The sequence below is a fragment of the Oculina patagonica genome, chromosome 12, assembly GCF_052425735.1.
Source record: "Oculina patagonica isolate OP01 chromosome 12, crgOcupat, whole genome shotgun sequence".
Lineage (NCBI taxonomy): Eukaryota > Metazoa > Cnidaria > Anthozoa > Scleractinia > Oculinidae > Oculina > Oculina patagonica.
Genome location: NC_135769.1, coordinates 32,380,498 through 32,403,681, shown reverse-complemented (window position 1 = coordinate 32,403,681; position 23,184 = coordinate 32,380,498). Strand labels below are relative to the sequence as shown.

The 23,184-nt window shown below is 39.1% G+C and overlaps 3 protein-coding genes across 5 annotated transcripts in view; 1 reads left to right on the top strand and 2 right to left on the bottom strand.

Annotated features, from left to right (window-relative positions):
- The window catches only part of LOC144633229 (uncharacterized), a 4,739-nt gene extending 1,225 nt beyond the window's left edge, over positions 1-3,514 (bottom strand). The window contains exons 1-5 of the mRNA XM_078492055.1: positions 3,466-3,514; positions 3,325-3,367; positions 2,666-2,793; positions 1,337-1,375; positions 718-759 (exon numbers count right to left, since the gene is read on the bottom strand). Of these exons, the coding sequence (XP_078348181.1) occupies positions 718-759; positions 1,337-1,375; positions 2,666-2,793; positions 3,325-3,367; positions 3,466-3,502 (289 nt within the window). The 5' untranslated portion in view covers positions 3,503-3,514. The remainder of the gene's footprint in view (positions 1-717; positions 760-1,336; positions 1,376-2,665; positions 2,794-3,324; positions 3,368-3,465) is intronic.
- A 782-nt stretch (positions 3,515-4,296) lies between these two features.
- LOC144633225 (uncharacterized) lies at positions 4,297-7,341 on the bottom strand. 3 transcript variants are annotated; one of them, XM_078492051.1, is made up of 4 exons: positions 7,183-7,341; positions 6,465-6,632; positions 4,523-4,734; positions 4,297-4,452 (listed from the first exon to the last, which is right to left on the bottom strand). In XM_078492051.1, exons 1-3 carry the CDS (start codon positions 7,239-7,241, stop codon positions 4,548-4,550), a joined length of 414 nt encoding a protein of 137 aa, XP_078348177.1. In that variant the 5' UTR covers positions 7,242-7,341; the 3' UTR covers positions 4,297-4,452; positions 4,523-4,547. The 3 variants fall into 3 exon arrangements, with proteins under 3 accessions (XP_078348177.1, XP_078348178.1, XP_078348176.1); XM_078492052.1 differs by lacking the exon at positions 7,183-7,341 and adding exons at positions 6,840-6,854; positions 6,932-6,951 and having other exon boundaries at positions 4,297-4,734; positions 6,465-6,633; XM_078492050.1 differs by having other exon boundaries at positions 4,297-4,734.
- A 1,622-nt stretch (positions 7,342-8,963) lies between these two features.
- On the top strand, positions 8,964-23,122 carry LOC144633174 (uncharacterized). Its single transcript, XM_078491979.1, has 22 exons — positions 8,964-9,134; positions 9,349-9,407; positions 9,599-9,668; positions 9,885-9,922; positions 10,063-10,105; positions 11,037-11,127; positions 11,862-11,934; positions 12,681-12,731; positions 13,029-13,094; positions 13,278-13,319; positions 13,578-13,631; positions 13,754-13,828; positions 14,347-14,423; positions 14,694-14,850; positions 15,135-15,156; positions 15,297-15,334; positions 15,568-15,766; positions 16,541-17,790; positions 18,104-18,178; positions 18,708-18,765; positions 19,036-21,341; positions 22,145-23,122. Exons 1-22 carry the CDS (start codon positions 9,071-9,073, stop codon positions 22,937-22,939), a joined length of 5,703 nt encoding a protein of 1,900 aa, XP_078348105.1. The 5' UTR covers positions 8,964-9,070; the 3' UTR covers positions 22,940-23,122.
- The last annotated feature ends 62 nt before the right edge of the window (positions 23,123-23,184 follow it).

Below are 23,184 nucleotides of genomic sequence, written 5' to 3'. Positions count from 1 at the left end.
TAAACTGGCTCAATTCTGTTAGCTTTCTGAGATCAACTGCAGGTTATACAATGATTGGCTTCAGGAAACTGCCTTCAATAACCCAAGACAATTCATAGGTGTGTTTTAGATCAATGTTTAAGTGTGTGATTACATGAGGATTGAGAAAATTTGGAGTTTTGCCACTTCTTTGAGTAACGCCACAGAAAATGGCTACCAGCAACGGGATATTAATAATAATTGAAAATATGTTTTATGCACTGCTTCAGTCTGATTTTTGTTGTTGTTATGCATCAAATCACCTTCTCACTTTTTTGGGTGCACCATCTCCCCCTCGTCCTATGAGGTGTGAGGGGGGGAAAACGGGCCCGAGAACCCTCGGAGCAAGGACGGACAACAACAAACTCAACCCACATATACGCTGGTCCGGATCGCCCGGGCCACATGGTGGGGGGCGCTCTCATCACTGCGCCATCCCTGCTCCCCAAATCTTACAACAAAATGAATACAAGTTACTTACTACAGTAAGGCCAAGCATTACATTTGCCATCTTTGTTTTTATTTACACCTGAACATGCTTGGAAATGACATGACAGTCATTAGGAAATATGAATAACAACAACACGACCTGGCCATTGTGATCTGATCCACAGTAAAATCTGAACTGGTATGTGACATGACTTCGAAAAAACTGGACAATCATGTGAGGTTCTACATGTACAGGGTAAAGAAAAATACCTGGGTTGTTTTCATCCCGTAGAACACACTCTGTTACGTTATCTAAAATCAAAGTGAAGACACAAAAAGGTTATCACCGGGTAATAAATAAATAATTATTTGTTTTTAACTAGAAAGGCAGCATGTCCTAGTTCCTTCTGACATTAAGAAAAGGAAATTTCTAAGAAGAAATGGTGTTTTTTCCCTTGTTGCAGCAAGGAAATAATTTACTCACAATCTATTTTTTAATATGCATTTGCTTTATTCATTTAATCAGAAGAGATTATGTGAAGCATATACATGCCAAAATGATTGTAAGCAGTCGACACTTCAGCATCATTTTTTTTTTAAAATAATATATGTAATAATATACACATTAATATGTTTCAAACATTTTTAATTCCTTTGTAGCTTAGTTACCGGTATGCCAGATTCCTCTAAATTTAAAAGACAGTTTCCCATAATTTGTCCTCCTTACTCAATATATTTGTTTGATGCAGATTGTGTATCTTCATGTACATTACATTAATTACAGCAATTTCTAATGAATGAAGCAAACATTATTTATCCAAAAACAAAAAAAAAAAAACGAGACAACGACCTGAATTGACTAAAATTTGCGAGACCATGACAAGCTTACCTTTTCTAGTCCTATATTCTGTTTCAAACTTCTTCCATTCTGTAAATAAAGTAGACATTACAGTTGGCTCCCTCTTAACGGTCACCTCTATAAGATGGACACCTCTTTTAGACAGACACCTGGCATTGGTCCTGTCAGTCAATCTATTGTAACATTACTCCCTAAAACACCTTTGTAAGACAGACAGTTGGTGCCAGTCTCAATGGTGTCCATTTTAGAGAGAGTTGACTGTAGTTACTTTGAAAAGGTAAAAAGATATTTTTGAGAGTAGGTTACTGCTTCCAAAACAAGTACACTTAAATAAAGAATCTTTTCTATTTTTCAACAGTTTTGCCTTAGAGACTGAGAGTATATGGAAAGGGCAGGCCTGGGATGCTTGCCAGAAAATTCAAATAGAAATTATCTGGGAAATCTGGGAATGGCACAAGCTTTTATAAACCCTAAAAGATGCAATTTTTAAATGATTTCATGCCAGATTGGTCTAGACTGTCACAATGGTATGATGGCAATTTTTTTTATTCCTTTACGTGCAACCCTTAAATAATGAGGAAAAATTGGTGTTCTGTCTGGAACACTAAAGCAGTATCTGCAATTTACAATTTACACCTTTTAAGTGAGACACTGATTTCCATCGCTTTCATATAAGATTAGACTCTTCCCTTCCCCCTCCCCCGATCCCCAGGCATGGAGGTCTTACTAAAAGGTCCCACAATCCCGGCCAAAAGGGTTGAGACACTTTGCTAAATTTTTTTACCAATTTTGGTACTACAGCTCATTTTTTTTTTCCCCCCCCCCTATTTCAATGTTGTCAATGTTGTCGTTTTATGGAAACAAAGCCTGGTGAATTGCAAACCCCATAAAACAACATTGAGTTGGGGGAGAGGGGGATAACATGTTTTTAACAAGCTTGCCAGTTGAAGACATTTGCAAAAATCTGTGAAATGCATTTGTCTCAACTGCTTTTGTCAGGGATTGCAGAATTAGCATTGTTCTTATGTGGAAATGTCCAGAAAGTCCATTATATTTATCACCTTGTTAATTTTTGTTTATGCAGCATATCATTTACAACCATTTACCCCAGTATACTTCAGTGTACAGGCCACACCAAAGATATGCAAAGCTTTTTTTATAGGTCTATGCCAAGGTCCTTTATTATTGATACCTAAAGCAAGTCATCTGTACACCAGTTGAAATGTACAGACTAAGATTGTATGCGCAATTTTGAAATCCACGCAGAAGAACTTCGGCGTAACCTACATAGAATGCAGCCTGGCCATTGACACAGGTACACACACTAACATGATGAAAAAAAAAGAATTAATGCCTTACCTCTTTTTAAAAATTCAACATTCTTTTTATATTCATAGTCAGCAGGAGGCACGGTAGGTTCTCTCTTGTATGATGGATAAGTACTGCCATTGACGAGTGGTGAGCCAGGTGAACCCGACCTTGCAGGGCTGCACAATGCAGATTACATTAATCAATACTTATTACAAATCAAGAACAATTTCAAGATCGCAATTCGCCGTGTGACACAAGATACACAGGGCAGATGCCTTTTTTAAGAAAAGGTCCATTTGTCAAAAACATCCAAAGAGTTTCAGAGTTAAGCTTACGGAAAGTATCATATACTTCCTTTATGATCTAAGTCTTTATTTAAGTGAAAATTAGATATTTCTGGTGGATGCTAATAAGTGATGCGGTGTGGATTACAATTTCATGTTCAGTTAACTCAAAAATCTCCCATCTTAAAGCAACCAGTGACCTAGGCTTACTATCGGATCGGATGCCAAGTGCAAAATAAGATGCAGATAAAATGACTGTACACAGTTTTTCCACATGAAACAATACACATGTAATAAGGATCAAAGAAAAAATACACCCTGTTGACTAAACCACTGATTTAAAAATACGCCGGTTAATTTTCGTGATTTATACGCTTGTTTCTTCCGTTTTCTTTGAATTGAGCATGTTACAAATTCACTTACGTTCTCCAGTTCTGATCCATTTGACGCTCAACATTTCTAGGTCCTAAATTAAAAAAAAGGCAGAGAACATCATATGGGCCTACAAACCTTGAGATGGCAAAGAAAGAACAGAATCATTACGCTAGAAATCGGCAAAATTACCTTTCCGCCTTCCGTGTGGCATGCCGTGTGTCGCCATTTTGTTTTCAAACTTGTCAAATCGATCGCGGGCGCACCTATAATCTCAAATCGAGGTCGGGCGCATTCCTCTCTGCTCCCACTGCACTTCCCGCAACATGGCTAAAAGGTGCTCGGAAACTTTTGGGCAACTTTTCATCTTTCGAGCAACAGACTGTTTTCTTTTTAAGAAACTTTCGAGCAACTTTTTGCAATTTTAAGACCAAAGATTTCCGAAGATTTTCCGAATGTTGCTCGAAGGCCATACGAATGTTTCCGACCATTTTTCGAATTTCCGAAGATAAACGAGTAAGTAGTACTTTTTGACTCTTTTGCCGGTCGGGTTCGTTCTTCACTTTCGGATCATTCCATTCGTCAGCACGTCATTGGTTCTTGCGACTGTTCTTAGTGGAATCCTTTCCTGTCATTTGGGTTTCTTCCTCACTTCTTCGTCTTCTTCTTGGCTCGCGTCTGATTTCTCGTTCTGGTTTTCCTTTTTCCTTTGTTTTTGTTTTTTTCTGTTTTTAGTTTTTTCTGTTGCAGTGCAGTTAAATTGCACCTTCATAGGGAAATTAGCATATCTGGAGATTTTTCTTCTTCAAAAGCAACGTTTTGGATCATTTGGAGCAACTTTCGAACAACTTTTTAAGAAATTTCGAGACTTTTTGGGAAATTTTGAGCATCTTTGGGACAGCCCGAGTTGGTGTAAGGGGGGGGGGGGGGGGGGGGGGGTTAAGGACTTTGATTAGGCTGGGTGAAATTGTTGGGAGACTCTGGGAACGAAAAAGGTTATTCAAACAACAAACCAAGCATCGGATCAAATGCTTTTCTTGGTCCAAAGATTCAAAACAACTAATTTTAATGATACGTTCTTATTTACAACACGTACGAACATAAAAAGAAAAAATTATGGCATTCTCATAAAAACATTTACATTTAACACCGTCAGGATGTAACACCATTTACAAACTACTTTTCACAAAATCCACTTAGAATCCGTGGAAAAAGAATTACATAGTCTCATTTAACGCTCTCCAAAGACAGTTCATCGATTAAAAGTTCACAGTTCATAGGTTGTTTAAGCGTGTCAGGTTAGGTAGCGAGCCTGCTGTCCATTTCTCAAGCGGATGTTCCCTGTTCAACTGTGCGAACTGACAGGCTTCAAGCATCAGTACCTCTGATTCAGAGACATTCATGGATTGGAGGTTTGGTGCCTCTTGCTGCTTTTCTGTCCATTTGTTGTCTACAGGAGAGCTGTTAAGACAAATTAATAAGAAGGTTACAAGGTAAATAAATAGTGCACGAATTGTAGCGGTCAAAGCGGTAAATAATTTCATTTGAAGAAAAAATAATAAACTGCGAGCAGTCTTTCTTTTGCTCTAAAATCCGTAGGATGAAAGCTAAAATAGCGAGCGCGATATCAGTCGAGCGGCGAAGCCGCGACTTGCGCTCCCTCGCCCGGCTCGAATATCGTGCTTTATACCATGCCATAAAATACAGCCAATCAAATACAGGAAGCCATTGTATTTCGACGGTTCACCCACCTTCCCTCGTGCGCTGCGTCTTTTCTCGATTAATTAGTGCGTTCTTGGCGTTGTCACACACTCTGTGTCGTCCCCTGTCACTTGTATTCTTCCTCGCCTCTCGTGTTCCGGTCATACTCTGGGATTTCCATGTTCACTCGCGTTGCATAACTAGTATTTATTATTCAACACATGCGCGCGCTGCCCATATATGGTCAAAATGTTAACGTTATCTGTCATCCGTACATAACAGGTATCCTGCGATATACGTAGATTGCGAAGATTCGTTCGAAATCTTGTAAAGCGTTGCATAATTACAGTTTTTCTATCTGCAAAATGTGTTTCGTTTACAATTTGTTGAATAATAAAACAATTATCCTGCTCAATCTTGCGGAATTTTGTCTGTTTTTATATAGACTCTTGATAACTAGTTTTGCCAGACGCAAGAAATTCAAAATGATCCCATTTGATGTTATCAGGCCTGTGGTTAGGGCTTTCCAAAAGTTTCTCGAGATTTCTCAAAAGGTTGCTCAATTGTTGCTCCAAAGATCCAAAAAAGTTGCTTCTGATAATAAAAGTTGCTAGAAAGTTGCTCCAAAAAATCCAAAACGCTGCTTCTAATCAAGAGAATTTCTCTAAATATATGCTAATTCCCTTTGAGGGTAAGATTTCTAAGCCGTTTTATGCAATTTTTCAGCAAAAGAAGTATCTAAATAACATATTAAGGGGAAAATGTGTTAAATAACAAGGATTTCTTTAACTGAGAAAAATCGTGAAGATATCAGTGACGTTATTTTTGCTGACGAGTTTTTTTTAATGTTTTAATGCAAAATGAGCCGAAAAATGAAATGTCTTTAGATGTTCCTCGAAAGTCTTCGGCAAACTCCATAACTCTTCGGAAACATTCGTATTGCCTTTGAACAACACTCGGATAATTTTCGGAGATCTCGAGAGGAAAAAAGTTGCTCGAAGGGGAAAAAGTTGCTAGAATCATGAAAAGTTGCCAAAAGTTGCCGAGCAACTTGTGGAAAGCCTTACCTGTGGTTTTGATGTGATCAGCAATAGCTACGGCCTCGAGCTCGTCGGCTAAGTATCAGGCGATATTCCGCGCAATTTCGCAGGATAATTGTTAACGATCGCGCTCGCTATTTTCGCCTTCACTTACGGAGTTTAGAGAAAACGAGAGACTGCTCGCCTTTTAAAACAATAACAACCAATCTCCGATTGTGCTTCACCACCTAAATCAGCTATCATGAGACGTTTTATAAACTCTTTTGTAATTAAAAAATTGGTTGCCCACGTTTTTAAACCCTCCCACAATTTTGCTTACTCTTGAAACTCTTATTTTTCAAGAGTTAGTGATCAAATCTAATTCGAATCTAATTTATCCCTCAATTTATCATACATACTCCAGCAGACGAGTGATGAGAATACAAGCATTGAACTGAAAGGTCCTCGCACCTTAAAGCCTTGACTAGCTGCTGGGGTTTGTTAATTCTGGCAAGCAGTCTTATTTCTTCAAGGTAAATCTGCTTATCAAGAGCTTGAATTTCTTGCTCCATTTTAGCTTTCATCTTTATTAACTTCGCCCTCTCGGACGCGGACATGGAACTGTTAAGCCCACGCTTCCTAAAGATAATGACAAACAAAATGTAATAAAGATACTTTTTATTTTATTCTATTTTACAATACCGGTATGTTTTTTTTTACGAGCTACAACCTTGTAACGTCATAAGATCCAAAGTAGCCTGCATGAACCTGTGCATAACAGGTTGTTGTTAGCCGGCGTCAAGCGGGAAATTTAAATTTAAAAAAAGGCTTTATCTTTTTCTTATCAGATTTTCCTTGAGACTTAGTTTAGATGCTTTTCTAACTTGTTCCCAAAAATATTTTGTTGCAACAGTATAGCTTTCCAAAAACGATAAAAGAAATTGTTTCTTAGTATGGCAATCAAATGCATCGTGTTCTAAAAATAGGCATAACGTTACTACTAAAAAGGTTGCAGAAAAAGATTATTTATTAACTCTTGTTTCTCCATAATTCCTTACGAGATTATTATCTTTAGTTCTTCTTGGATTACTTTTACTTTTACGTCGCCTACGATCAGCGCACACGTTTTTTTTTTTTCAACAAAAAGCAATGAAATAACTTATTTAAGCAAGTGAAAAAATCAACACACCTTTTAAGTTCCTTTTTCTCCTTTCTCTTTTCTTTGTAAGAACTCCAAGCAATTCCCATTTTCAGTAATTAAGCAAGAAATTTTCTCTCTTTGCAAAAACAAGTATGAAGCGAACGAATTCGTTTTTTGGCTGAAGTGTTTCCTTTATGACATAGCAAAGGAAGAAAAACGCGCGCGCATAAAGTAGCCAATGAGATTCGTTCTAGTTTTCCATAATCGAAGCGCGCGCTTGCGTTAAAAAAGAAAACAACCTTGTTAAACAATGAAGTGGGAACCGCGTCTTCAAAATGCCATAGTGTTATTGTCTTGTTATCGCAGAATTCACTTTAAGTGGGGAAGTATACTTTTCTAACTAACCTTTAGCTATCCGTTGTAGAGAGGATGCTCGAGTTGTGACGATGTTTAACTAAGAGTTTATATGGATCGGCACACGCCTTCTCCCGCCCTGATATGATCGGGACGAGCAATCTTGTAGAGGTTTGGCCGTTAGTAGAAGTTCGACTGCCTATATACGCTTACATAATTTCACTGTTGGTATTTTTTGCTGGAGATCGCGTTTTCAAAATGTCAATTGCGCGCCATTTGTAAAATCTGATCCCTCATTTAAGTTGTCTTAGCATAATCGCAAACTAAAATGGTTGAAGTCTCCATTTGCTTCAAATTAATTTTGGCTACTCAGTACTAGTGCTTGCTCCGCAGAAATTTGCGCTGTAAGTTATTGGAATTTCGAGTCGCACCTTCGTGGTATTTTGTTTAACAATACCAACAAAAGGGTAACAAACCGAAATAGGTTATTTATTTGGCTGGCTTGCGAGATCGTGTAGTTTTGAGGAATGGAACCTGTAAATTACTGGAGTTTCTCTTATAATTTTCTCTCGGAATCTGATTCAAACCAGTCTTTAACTATGCCGACTTATGGCGTGAGTTTAGTGGTTCAAGGATTTATATTTTTACATCCGATTCCAAGTTAATTCTAATAAGCGCCCCCCCCCCCCCCCCTATTTACTGCCTTCTGTTACAACAGTGGCCACGTGGTCCCAATTTTACTGTTAAAGTTCCCATTTTCTGATAAGCTCTCCTCTCTCCTGTTCCAATGTTTTTAATTTAAGCAGCCACAAGTAATGCGGAATGTTTTCCCTCTGAACCAGTTCTGTAACCTTCTAATTCGTGTTCTTAAATATTTCAAAGAAAGGGATTTACTGATGTAATCTTAGGTTACTAGCTTCATCATTCTTTAACATAGGATGCTAAATTAGTTTATATATAATATACTACCATACCATATTAATTAGACTCGGGGGCTCTTGTAAAACTAACGTGAATTTGCAAGGACCACCGTGACAAAATAGAAGTACCGGATCCTCTCACTGTAGAGGATCTTTTTTTTTTTTTTTTTTTTTTTTTTTTTTTTTTTTTTTTTTTCTTTTTTTTTTTTTTTTTTTTTTTTTTTTTTTTTTTTTTTTTTTTTGGGTCTATTTTTTTTTTTTTTTTTTTTTTTATACCGGTTTTTTTTTCCCCCCAAAAAAAAAAAAATATATAAAAAAAAAAAAAAAAAAAAAATTTCAAAAACCACGGAAAAAACGGAAAAAAAAAAAAAAAAAAAGGGGGAAAAAAAAACGGGTTAAGATGACTTTCAATGGTTTATATAACTATTTCCGATTTAATTTACACTGTTCAAATAAAAATCTGTGTTTTAGACGATTTGACTGTTTTGACTGGAACGTCGTTCGGCCGTGGCAACAGATGAATTCTGGGATAGGTTTAGCCACGTGACGTCATCGGAAGGGATCGCCATGTTGGATTTACAAAGCGTTTGAGCCGATTGAGTTTAGAAATCTTTGAAATTTGATGTGGGGTTTTATGGGTACATGAAGGACAACGCATCAAAATGCCAAAAGAAGAGGAGAAGGAGTACCTTAAGATATTAGGAGTGGATAAATATTCATCTGAAAGTACGTTTGTGTTGGATATATCGTAACTCTTTACTACCGTACATCATAAGCGGTTCACCATGCAGGAACTTCCGACTTAAAGTGGGCGAAGGAATATGGGTTTACTGGCGAATTGAAGCTCTAGTTTGCTCAGATTTACTGTTAATAAAGACTCCCTTGAGTCATCACTTGGTAGAATAAGTTGGCTTATCGAGAATCGCCTGTTATTTTGCAGATGAATTCGAAATCAAACGAGCATATAAGAGACTTGCACTTCAATTTCATCCCGACAAGGTATGTCAGCAGTGTAATATTGTAATTGTAGTCGTGCTGTCATTTTGTATACACTAGAGCAGCTTTTTTGTTTCTCAAAAACTTCTATAACATCTTTTGTTAGATATTTACATCCCGGCATTATTTTATACTTCTGTTTTGTGCCATTAATTCGCCTGTTAAAGTTGACCTTGCTAACTTTCACTTTTCAGAACCAGAACGACTTTTCAGCAAGAAAGACGTTCGATGAAGTTAGCAAAGCCTTTGAATTTCTCACTCTAGGTAATAAAAGTCTTTAATGTGTACCCATTTATTTAGTAACGATTAATCTGGACAATTTAGAGTTGTTCTTACACAAGTGAGCTCGTTCTATCTACCCGGCCGGTTTCGTGTCTCGTGATATCAGGGGTAGCAATTTACCGTGAATTAGTTCTCCGTATTTGGAAAGATTGTTGTGTGATTTTGTGTAATATCATTGTTCCTCTTGCTTTTCTACAGAGTACAAAAACGATTCATATCGACCAGATTACGATCAGGTAAAAATTGCAACTTCCATTTAATTAAAATGTCAAGAGTTTTCGACTGAATACGTTCTTCCGATAATCACATTTCCTAAATGTACACCATTTTCCTGGAGGTACAGTGTTTAATTTAACATTGTGCGTGTTTTACTCAGGTCTTCTTTGACTTTTTACGGGACATCTTTGACTGGAAAGAAGGTAAGGCAATATTTTACACGTCTTTCACCTCCAAACAAAGTCACTTAGTGTAAATTACGATTTGTTGGTTTCGTGTAACCCAACACAATGCCCTCCCTGCGATTTCAATCCCGTGAGTGACACGTAAACATGACACAAGTCGGACCGGAAAGGGTTTCTCTGACTGCGTTGTTTTCTTGTAAACATGCCATTCCGTGATTTTTCAGTTGATTATAATAAAAAGCTGACGTGACTTTGGCATATGTTTTGGTTTACATCTGTAGTTACAAGTAGAGCTTGTAAACTGTAATCTACACTGTTAATGAACGCACTAGGAAATCATAGCTTAAATTTATAATCATGTTACTAAGATTTCCCTTTAGTTTTCTTTCATTATCTGATTTTCATTCTAATCTTGTAACCATTCCAGCAACTACTTCCCCTTTTTGACTGATTGTATTCCTTTTTTTCTAAAAAGGAGTATTAATTTCTTTTTGCTATCTAATATTGTATTATTATTCTCTCTGTTTGTGTTAAAAAGCTCTCAACATTTTCTTTACTTCCATATATGTTTGACACTTTTATTTACTAATTAAGATGCTTGTAAATAAAAGCTTGAATAGCTGACTGTACTGTTTTTTTTTTTAGTCAAATTGCTAGCAAATTGTTATGATGCCCAGTTAGCAAACGATGGCCGAAATTGAGAGAGCTTAAGAATACCAAAGACTTGTGACTTGTGCAAGATGTTTAAGTAACCCATCACAAATCATACGTCGAAAAATATGTTATAATGATCACGTCTTTTAAAGCTCACCAACAGTTGTTATTTTTTTATGCCAGACAAGTCAATTACCAAACTTTCTTTGTTGTGTAACCTTTCAAACAAAAGCTACTGAACAATTTTTCATGTGGTTTGCCGTTGAGGTTTCAGTATTTTTAACTTTGTTTTAAGACGCTGAAGGTAGCAGCACTAGCAACTTTCTCATGTACTTCTGTGGATCTAAGCAACACCCTTGTTCCTCTGATATGGATTTTGATTCAAGGTGAGTATTGATAGAACCTCTTGTCCAACTGCCATATTTTTTAGGATTATGCTTTTTTATTACTCTCGAACAGAAGTAACCTTTTGCTTATTTGTTTTAATTTATGTGACTCCTGTGTGTAAGTCAGTACTGTTTTGTTTTTTATTAATGTTAGTGCCACTTACATAACCATTGATTAGAGTGGTTTTTACTTGAGTACTGAAAGTAATTTGCGTTTGCATTGGTTTTGCATTTCTACACTTAGTGATTGGTTTAAAAATCTTGCGCCACTCTCGTTAAGCCAATCAGAACTAAAACCAAAACCAATCATGACTCTTGCACGTTTCCCTGCTTCGTGCCTGCGACATGTATTTGCTTTGAGTTTTGACTGGCTTGAGAGAGACTAGATTGTCTGTGTACCTTATGACTGGCCAAAGTAATTACTTTGGTATTGGTTTTACAGCACTCAATTGAAAACTTCTCTATAATGGTAGGACGTGACGAGGTAGAGTCCAATTCGGTCTGAAATCATGTAAATGATTAATACAATTGCGAGAGTTCAATTTTTGTAAATCACAACTATGATTACAGACAGCTAGAATAAGGCAACATGGTAGTATAACATTTTACATTTGTAATTATAGCAAAATTTGTTTACCATACCCATAACCATCAGTTAAATGTCTCAAATTATGAACAACTGATAATTGTTGTGGCTGACAATTTTATTTGTGATATATTTTCACTCAAAACAGATACCAGGATACTGAGGAGGAGGAGGACATAGATGGAGAGAGTGATCTAGACAGTATTATGGAGATTATCAAGGTACTTTGATATATAGTATAACTGTGGCTGACGATGCTACACCTGTGGTCTAACTGTGGTTAAAGCCATGTTTCTACAATTCTTTAGAAACACAGAATTAGTGCAAGCTGTTGTTGTTACAGTAATGACCATGCCTTGCAACTTCAGTACATGTATTTTCTAAAAGAAAAGGAAAACATTCTCTTGTGTTTCTATTGAGTTGTGGCAACACTTGTGAAAAAAAAACACTTGTCAATTTCCACTCTTACATGTGTTCCTATAACTCTAGAATTTAGCAAACTAATTTTTTTTTGCAAAATGTTTTATATTCCCTCAAATAAATGTCTGGTCAAAGTCAAAAACCTACTTTTTTCAAACAATTGTGCAAAAACCTTATAATTAACAATTATGTACAATTAACAATTATGTATAACTCTTGGTGTTGATTTCTTAAATTTAAAGTGAGCTTGTGGTAAATAAAAAGAATTATTTACAAAGGCAAGATTCAACTTATCAGTAGGTTAAAACGCAGTAGTGTGCATTTGGTGGTATCCTATGGGCTGTTTACAACTGTATTTGCACCAGAATATGTTTCCTGTTATATAGGTATCTGACTTTATATTTAATGTGCGATGAAAGTAATAGTCAAGTATTGTTCAAAGTTCAATCCATATCTTTGGTGTAGTGGTTAAAAGAGCTAACCAACTGGCCCTGAAATAAATTCACCAAGCATGCATGTTAATGTTACATTTGTATTGTCTCATCAGAATCGTAAAAAGAAGGGCAAGCATGTCCCTGAAGAGTTCAAAGAGGAAAATGTAAGTCCTTTGATAAACACTTTCAAATTTTCCTATATGTAGGTCGTTCATCTGATAAGACAAGGCAAGGGAACAAGACTGTGTTTATCTAAAATTTTGGTCCTAGCATCAAGGAAATAGTAAGCAGTTGTTACAGTCTTGTTGTCAGTTGTGGGGAAATTTAATGAGTTTATAAGCAAAGGTTATCAAAGATTGTGTGCTTTATGCAACCTGTAACTTATAAGATTGACTTGCCTGTCTGGTCTTTGTTTTCTGGTTATAATGTTTCATTAAATCCTAAGATTGTCTTTCTTGTAGCTGCTGGATATGAAGACGAAATTAAACCAGCATAAAGAGGATATGAAGAAAGATGCATCGAAAAAGGTAAGGAAGGTCTACGAAGAAGTTAGGTTGTTGAAACCTTTCTAGTAACAGCTTTAAGTTATCTCAAGACATTTCTGTTTTGTAAGCTCTAAGAAATGCATAGCATTTGTAAAGAAAATATTTTGTCTTTTATTCCTGTGATCTGTCTGTTTGGTATTTATGTACTCTCTTTGTCATTTTCAGCAATCAAGTAAGAAAGGAAAAACGCCTGTTCCTGTTGCAAAGGTTAGTGCTTGTTGACTTGTCTGAATTAAGTTATGTTAAGTAATTTTAAGTAGGAGTAAATTTGTTGTTTCTAGTTGTACATATACACTGTTAAGTAGTTAAATGTACATGTTCAGTACATGTATGTCCGATCTCATCCCATAGATTCGAATTGTGAAGGGCATTGATCACCAGCTTTGTAAATGCGCTATATAAGCACCCATACCATCAAGTGACTGCTTGTACATGTAAATAATTAAACATATCCCTTATTTATAGCCAAAACCCAAGAGCAAGAAACAACTGCAAGCTGAGCAAAGACGAAGAGAAAAAGTAAGTGTCCCTCATCAACTAACCTTCACTGATTTGAAAAAAAATCTGTTTTCAGTTGGTATGTTAGTTTTTGTAAAGCAGTATATAACCTTACCCTGTTTGATAATTTATGTGCTTTGCAGGAAATGGAGAAGATTGCAATGGAACTAGAAGAGAAACGGAAAGAGGAAGAAGAGAAAGAGAAACAAAGAAAACAGGTGACTTGCTTGACTTGCTTTATAGGATAGATGAATCTATGGTGTGTCTGTAATGAACCGTGAATTAAAGTGTGTGTAACATATGGGTTATGTAAGCCTTTTTTTTTTCAGTCACAACCTGAAACTTGAAAAACAAACAATGCAGAAGCATTGTGTACATTCATTTTGCAGAACAAGTGACTCTGACTTCTGTCAGATGTATCTGACATTTTTTATGTGGTACATGTTCAGACAGGAAAAAATACAAGGCTATTGGCATTCACTATTGAAGTGTGCAAAGAAATAGGTCTTAATCTTTTTTCGTTGAAACATGCCAAGGAGTCTAAATGTGCAACTTTATGCTATCGGGTGCATTTTAACTATATCCCTATTTACCGGTTGTTTGCCTGTAAACATGTATCCCTGTTATTGCCTTGATCTCAAATCGTATGTAGGAATACCTAGGGTGTGATCATTCATCTGAAAGGTTTTCTTATACCAGAAAGTAAATAGTATATAATGTATATTTGTCTTTTTAGCTGGAGGTTGAAAAACAGAAACGGCTGGAAGAAGAGAGAATAAAAGCACAGAATGAAGAAAGAAAAAGGCGTGAAAAGTGAGATAAAACTGCTAAATATCTACTTATTTGTTATGATTAAAAGAAAAATAATTATACTTGAGTAGATCTTCTGTTTATTTTGTTTAAGGTAGAATTGAGAGTAAAACTGTGAAGTAGTTGTCCCAAATTTCCTTTAATTTTAATTCCACTTACCCTGCTCTCTTGGTATATTCGCTCACATCTTCAAAGTGGATTTCTGTTTTTATTAACTATTTTTAACAAAAGATGAATTGCTCTCAATTTTACTGTTTTAAAATTCACTTTTAGGGAACAAAAGGAACGTGAAAAACAACAGAAGCTTGAGCAAGAGAAAGAAGAGAAAAGACGTCGTCAGCAGGAAGAGGAGAAAAAGCGGAGAGAAGAGGAAGAAAAGAGAAAGAAAGCTGAAAAGGAAAAGGCTGACAAAGAGAGGGCAGCAAAGAAGGTATTGTACTGTGAAAGTGAAAGTTACATTGTATCTTTAGTTCGTAGTTGTAAAGGATTTGTACCCACAACTGGGAAAGCATTGGAAACTATTGGAAACTATTCGTTGACCAATGTACGTTCGGCCCACAGAGCACTTCTGCTATCTATTGATGATAGAATGCATTTTCAAGTTCAATACTCAAATACTTGGCCATGGTGTCTCTACGACTTAAAGTACTATTGTTTTATTTCTAGTGTTTAGGCTTTGTTTTAACCACACATTGATTTTTTTGCTATTTTCAGGCTGCTCAACAGGCAGCAAAAGGTGAGTTTCATGTAAAACTGAACTTTGGATTTAATAAATTCCATGAAATTTTATACTAACACAGATATATTTAGTTTTGAATGACCTAATCTTGAAGTATTATTTTGTTTCAAGTATCTGCATAATTTGTTGTTTTGTAGAAAAAGAAGACAAGGAGAAAGCTGCAAATAAGAATCAGGTAAATGAAGATAAAATTGATTGAACTGGTTTCGTTATCATATATCACCATACACCAGAACAAAGGACAATTCCAAACTGTACCAAGGGTAAAATCAAATCACAACAAACACAAAACAGTTGTGTAACAAACATGGCTTTTGAGCTTGGTGACATAATCTAAGTGCATCTTTTCTAAGAATTGTGTATCACAACTTACTGGGTATTTATTTTCCAACTGTTTTATACTTGCAGAACATGAAGAGGCAACAGCAACAACAGCGTACAGATCAGCAACAGTATCCTAGGGAAATACCACCAAGGTTTCAAAAGAAAATGAAACAACAGCAGCAACAACAGCAACAATCACAGTATCAAGCACCTTCACAACAAACACAGCAGCAACAATCACTTCCACAGCAGACAAAGTTTCAACCAAAGCCAGCTCCTACAGGTGACGCAAATTATACTCTAGTGTGAAATGTATGCAACTCTTGAACAAAAATCTAAAGTCAGGTTTACACCTAATTCAGTTTCTGTTAATGTTGACAACAAAAGGTGCTCAGTGATTATAATACAGTAGAGCCCCGGTAACTCAAACTCTGAAGGGAAACGAAAAACAGTTTGAGTTAGCAGGGTTTCAATTATCAAGGTTGATTGAATATTTAATTTGCCAAGTTAATAATTGATTGTTTCAGTATAGAGTACAGTGCAAATTGAACTTATCTGGTGAGAAACTCTAACACAGCCACACATTCTTATGATAAGAGTGGAAAATTGCTGTCAAATACATGATCTGTTCGTTGCTCTAATCAGTGGGCAACCACGGCGAGTTGCAAGAACCCAAATTCAAGTTTTTGGGTAAATTTGACCAAAATTTTGATCAAGGGAAACAAAATTTAGTTCGAGTCAGCAGAGTTTTTTTTGAGTTATCCAAAAAGTGGGGTCAAATCCAAGGGAAATGTAAGTTAGCTTGAGTTAGAGGGGTGTTCGAGTTATCCAAGTTCGAGTTACCGGGCTTCTACAATAACTGTAATCACTGGAAACACTTTTATAAAAGTTGCATTTACAGAAAGGTAAACTGCATTAAGACTTGTAAATCGTTTCATGGTTGAACAGGCAGCTATCTTAACAGCGATTAAAAAAACCACTTTTATTTCTCTAATATCTACTTGAAAACAGTTAAATTCTTGGCAAGTGATGGCTTTTTTTAACCATTCTTTGTTAGTTGGCAAGAAGAAGGATCCAAATCGTTTTGCGGCGAAGGAGTTTGCTGATATCATTGAACCAGTGGATGACTCAGGATGGTCTCAATCAACACCTGCAAAAGGTTCAGGCTGGGGTAATGCACTGGAAACTTGGGATGACACTGAGAAGTGGGGCAGTGAAGATAGACAGTGGGGTGATAAGGAAGGGACATGGGATAAACTTGTTGTAGATGGGGGAGATAAAGACACTTGGCCTGCTGTTGGATCAAAGGGAGCAATAGGCGATAAGTTAAAGACTTCCACAAGTGAGGCTGGCTCTGAAAAGGGTCAGTATTCAGCTAATTCTTCACCTAAAACCTCTGTTTCTTCAATGTCTGCTGCACTTAAACCGGACAATTCAAGCTCAGCTCAAGGGAATGTTATTGCCAATGTGGACAAAAAGTCATTGCCTTCTGGTAACTGGCCAGGGGTTTATCCAGCACCAACTGAGAACTGGGATGTCATTGATGAGTCGATTGACCAAGCTATTGATGCTGCTGAAGCAGCGACAGCTAAAGACAGTGTAGGACTTGCGGCGGCAGGCTGGGGTGGAGTGGCCAAAGGGGGGTTGGGAGGGCTTATAGGAAACAGTTCAAACTGGGAGAGCAGCTTAAATGTAAAGGACTCGTCATCAACAGTACATAATCAAGAATCTGGAAAGTGCGAGCTTGCGAACAATTCTGTTGTATCTGAGGCTCCAAGCTGGAGCAAAACACCTGGAAAAGGCTTCAAGACCAAATTACCAACAACATCAGCTGTCGGGACTACTAACGTAACTACATCATGGGGTGGAACTCCTGCCGAGACCAATACTAAATGGACTGAACCCATCTTAAGTTCTGATGGAGTGAAAAATTCAAAGTCAAGTAAACCACCACTTTTGGATTCTAATTCTGTTGCTAAATCTGGTGCGGAAAGTAAATCTGAACAAAGTGTAACGCCAAACTCTGGCACTAAACTGTCTGGGTCCGGTTGGGGTGATGTGCCTACATCTAATCCATCCAACTGGGGCAATTCTGCAGATATTACGGGTGCTGCGTGCTGGGACAATGCAATGTCAAAATCAGATTCTTCAGAACTTAAGGCTGCAAGTAACAGCAAAGTTTCACAGTGGTTAGAAAGTGCAGGAATGTCATTAGCAGATTTAGAATGGGGACAAGAAGGCATGGAACATGAAGAAGGATCTGAAGGATCTCTTGATGGGTGGACTACAGCATCCAAAAGAAACAGGGTAAGAGATTTTACTAGTATTCTCTGATTCATCAGTGTATAACCTTTCTACTGTTCAGTTTCCTCTTAGATTACAGTAGCCTGCATAGCAACCGTTCCTGCATGTTGAAACTTGAGGTGAGAGCAACATACGGGAACACTTGCTATGCAGACTAGGATAACAGGTAAAGGACACCTTGTGTAGGTAGTAACTCAGTTTTGATTTCTGTCTTATGTGAACATTTGAACATTTATTCTGGTTGCAAGGGTTGATATGGTTGGTTATTAACAGGGTTACTTGGGTTACTATTATTAATCATGTGTGTGTGTTTTAGGCTCCTAAACCTGCTAATGACTCAAATGCTTGGATGAACAGATCTCTTAAACAACTGCTAGACATGGGCTTTAAGGTAAGGAAATTGATTACGTAACTACTTCCGTGAGAACTGTTTGACATGGGTGTTTGACATGGGGGTTTGGAAGAAGTGAATCTCTTAATCAACTTGGGCTTTAAGACAAGAGGGCTAATCGGTACCTAAAACAAGACACAGATTACCATTTCTCTTTTATTTAAGTCAGAGCACGTTCCTCCAACACTGCATTAATTTGTTGCCAACCTTTAATCAGACTCTTCTTACCGGGCCCATAAAAGCAATACAAGACTCGCTCATTTACTTTTAAAAATCTCGAAATGAAGAGCTGCTTGCAATCTAATTCAGAACCCATAGTTCTTTTTAAGACCGTAGGGCTTTTAAAGTTTTTAAAATAATGTCTTTTATAGCTTTATGGCGGAGTAGTAATGAATATCCTTTTAGTTCTGAACTTTCTCCCAGCCTTTACTAAGATAATTGAATGGCTGCACTCTTCTTTTCTTGACATACTCAGAGAAATTAATATCAGCGATCAATAAAGTGATGTGTGTTGTCTTATTGTGTATAGCAAGAAGACGCGGAGAAAGCTCTCAAGGCAAATCATATGAACATCGAGAGTGCAATAGGTAAGTTTACTGAATTTTTCTTCTTTACGATGACTATTTACGATGACTACGTAATCATAACCTGAAATATAACTATAAAACCTGTGCTTAGCGCGGGAAAACGTGCCTAAACCAAATCAACGATGGCCAATCCAATTTACACAAGTTATGTAGTGAACCAATCAGAAGTCGCAATCGGTGCCCAGCGCGGAAAAACGGTGTAACAGGTGCCATGAAGGAGAAAATGAGGAGAATTTGAATTGTAACCTTGCAACTGTTGCTGTGTTTCAGGGGACCTCCTTGCTATGAACATCAGTGAGAGCCGGGAACAAACTGTATCAGTTCCAGGAGGAAAACTTCAGGAACCTGATCCGGCGGAGGCAGCGAGAATCCAACAACAGCAGCAACAGAGTCAGAGTAAACTGAACAGGAAACAGCGCAGGAAACTTCAACAACAGCAACAAGCTGAACAACAAACTCTTGCGTCAAAAACTGATCCGAAACAAGCACAAACTGATCTTGTAGTGTCAAAGTCATTAAATCAAACCAGTGAAACTCTTTCTAAACCTGATAGCGAGCAACAAAATATAACTTCAGAGACTCAATTTACATCCAAAACGGATGAAGGACAACAGGACTCTAAAACAAAACCTACTGTACCCACGACAAAAGGTGATAAACCGCCATTGTCTGGAACAGGGGCTGCAAAGCCCTCTAATGGACAAGCACAGGTGCCAGCGAACGGTAAAAGAGCAGGCCCACCGTTAGTACCTCCTGCGCCAGGACCGGGCGTACAGGCGCCCTTGAGACCTCCTCTGGCAGCACATCCATTACTTCACCCACAACTTGTACAGCAGTTCCATCTGCAGCAGCTGCGGATGGCTCAGGGAGGTCTTCTTCAGCCTCCGTTCACTCCTCAACAGTTCGCCATGCTGCAGCAGATCGCTCAGCTTCAACTTGTTCAACAGCGTCTGGCTGCTCAGTCTGTTGCCCAGCAACACATGGGGCAGAAACAACAGGTGGTACCACAACAACAACTGTATCAGCAACAGCAGCAGATCGCTCTCATGATCGCTCAGATGCAGCAGCAAGTTCTACAGCAGCAGCCTGGTCTGGCAGGGAGGCATCCTGCTCTGCCGTTTAGTGCAGTGCAGCAGCAACAACAGCAACAATCTCTTGCTCAGCAACAACAACAGCAGCAGTCTCCTACTGCACAACAGAAAGGCAATAAACCTGCAGTGAACGACAAGCCAACGAGCGAGTCTGCACAGAGTAAAACAACAGACACTGTTAAAACTCAAGCAAACGAACCTTCTAGTGTTTCACCTGTTACTACAGAGGAACAAACCAAACAACCTTCCCCTGTACCGCAATCTCGACTGACACAGTGGAAGCAGCCATTGTTACAGGATCCCACATCTGTCGCTCAGCCTTCAGTCACTAGTAGCACACCAACCCCAGTGGACTCTAAACCTCAAACAGTTTCTTCGTCTTCACAGTCCGCTTCTTCTGTGCTTCCAGGTGTTGTGTCAGCTCCATCCATTTCAACAAGCGATGTCTCTGACCCTTCAGCTCCCAACAGCAACAATGTTTCTCCTCGCACCAGGATTCCTGACCCAGTCTCCAGCAGGTGGGGTGTGGACGCGGGTCCCAAGCTGTCGGCAGATCCGCCTGAGTTTAAACCAGGTGTGCCATGGCGTCCCGCTCCAAGAAATGATAAAAAGGATGATGGCAGAGATGTTGTTTCTCCTGGCACCGCAGAAGTGCAAAGTCGTTCGTCCTCCAGTAGTAGTGATTCTCCACCAGATAGTTGGTCGAATCCAGCAAACGCACCCGTCAGTGCACCAAGTAATGCACCTGCTGCGAGCACCGGAAAGGCTGCGGACGATATTGCCAACACTACTGTAACTTCCGGTTTCTCTGGACTGTCAATCAATAACAGTACATTTGAATCGAGTCAGATTGATTTTGGACTGAGTTCAACACCATGGCAACCAACGGACAGTAAAGCACCACTCCCACCCCCACAAGGAACAAACAAACCAGGTGCCAGTGCTGCGTCACTGTTAAGACCTCCCCCTGGTTTGGGAACTGACACTTCCCTGCCCGAGTCCCCCCTATTTGACGAAGAACCTCCAGCTTGGTTGAAAAGTTTGATAGACGGATCAAGCCTTGGTGGCGAGAAAGCTCAACCTGAATTTCAGTTCAGTCGTTTTGGTTTTGCTAACAATCCTGCGCCATGGAGTCCGAGAGATGCGAGCCCGCAGCCATATAGTCCTCTGACACCCAACCCTCAGCCCTGGGCTGCTGTGGGGGGTCCTGCTCCTACATTATCATCATCAGGGCCAGCAGTCTCCATGGCAACAAGTGAAAATGTTCGGAGTGGAAGTGTCAACGCCGCTGAGCCATCTAACCTGCAGAATTCGGGAATAATCTGGTCTACAAATCAACCCATCCCCAGTGCGCAGGAAAAGTTACCCGGGAGTCTCCCTGGGGCGTCTGTTCCTGCTGTATCTGCAGCCAGCGGCGTTGCTCCATCTAGGAACGTTGTCAATTCCATGTCAACCTGGTTAGTTCTGCGCAATCTGTCACCAAGGGTGAGTTCTATTACTTCTTATAATAATTCAATTCGACTCGTTTATGCCTATATCGATGACGTGATCTACTCATGACCTGCTGTACTTACGCGTGAAAATTCTAAACGGAACAGCAATTAATTAGTCACAGCTTGGATAAATTCTGCCAGTGCTCGTAAATTGGCGAATTATGCCTGTCGGCAATAAAAATCGCGTTTCCTGCTCAAAATCCTGCTCGGTACAGCTTTATTCACTCATTTCATTGTGTGTAACAAAACTGTAGTAAGCGCGTTTAGGCAGTGTTATGCAGTGCGTCATACCAACTACAAGGTATTTTCGATTAGTTTTATTTATTTAGTTTAAGCCTTAAATTCTGCTCAGATTCTGCTCGAAAATGTGGAATTTTGCCGGCATAATGCCCGCTGTCCGAAAAAGTGAATTATGCTCTGTCAGAATTTATCCAAGCCTACGCTATAGGGATCTCTGTAGAGCTACGGCATTAGTACGGAATTTTAAAGGTCTTATTTCGGTGGTTTCTCTAGGGCGGGGAAAGAAAGATGTCCGTTTACTTGGACGAACGAGTGGCAAAGCCTAGCTGGCTGTTCTAATCTTTCAGATTTCTCCTTACAATATTGATGCATTTCGAAACAGACAGGTATCGAGAAGAAAGAAAATTATCAGCTTGGTGATACTGTCTTGATGTAACACCAAATTATTCTCAGAACTAAATCAGGATGGGGAATAAATCTTTCGAGCTTGTGACGTTCAGGGGTTAATCTCAGTTCTCATGGGCTGTTTCTGATCAGTTTGTCTTTTGCTTGCAGATGGATCCCAAAACTCTCCGTCCTCTGTGTGAGAGGCATGGACCACTCCTCACGTTTCAGCTGAACCTTCGCCATGGTAACAGCTTGATACGTTACGGCAGCATGGAGGAGGCTGCTAAGGCGAGGACGGCGCTCAATGGCTTGGTGCTGAGTGGTACGCAGGTAGAGGCACACTTCGCTACAGATAGTGACATCGGGAGCTTCTTTGAGCAAACTATGGACTGGAGCGCCAACCCGTTTCCAAGCAACACATACGGGAACCAGTGGTCTTTCCAGAATGTGCTTGGATCCGCCGCAGCAAGTGACAGCATTCAATCTGGAGCTAAAGCACCAATTGCGAAGAACCAACCACCAGTGACAAGCGCTGAACAGCCTCCCCCTAAAGTCAATAACCCCGCTCCTGGAATGCAGTGGGGTGCGGCAGTTGGGGCTTTGCCTTCACAGGGCCTCGCTCCCGGTGAACATTCTAAAGTGAATGCACCCACTACTCAGTGGGGAGCCGGCTCGCAAGTCAGCGAGCAGCCTGGTGCCAAGCCTAATACTGCAGCTCCCAGCGTGCCCTGGGGTAGTGCTCCGGTGGCCGCACCAACACCGTCGTACTTGTGGGGCTCAGGCCCCGCGCAACCGCCAGTACTTGGAGGAAATTTTTCCCAGGTTCCCAGCATGTGGTCCTTTCCCGCTGGGGTCCCGCGTGACGTGGAGCCTCAGTCAGGATCTGGGGACGGACTGGTTAGTCCTTCCATGACAACGTTCCTTCCGCCCGGGCTTTTGAATGGAGGAGGGGACCCGGTCTGAGAATGAACTGTGATAATGGACTTGGAATCATTTAGCAGCGTTATCGCTTTGTAGTTTTACCGCTTACTTGTGTATTTGTTTCGTGTGTTGTAATGTGTGTGAGTTGGCCCTGAAAATGGGTCCTATGTGTTTTCTACATCAATGTTTCAATATTGATTAAATCGCCTCATGCTATACAGACAAGTGTGTCCTTGTTTTTCTTCAAAACACGATGAGTTTCAATTTATTTGTCTGGGGATGGAGGA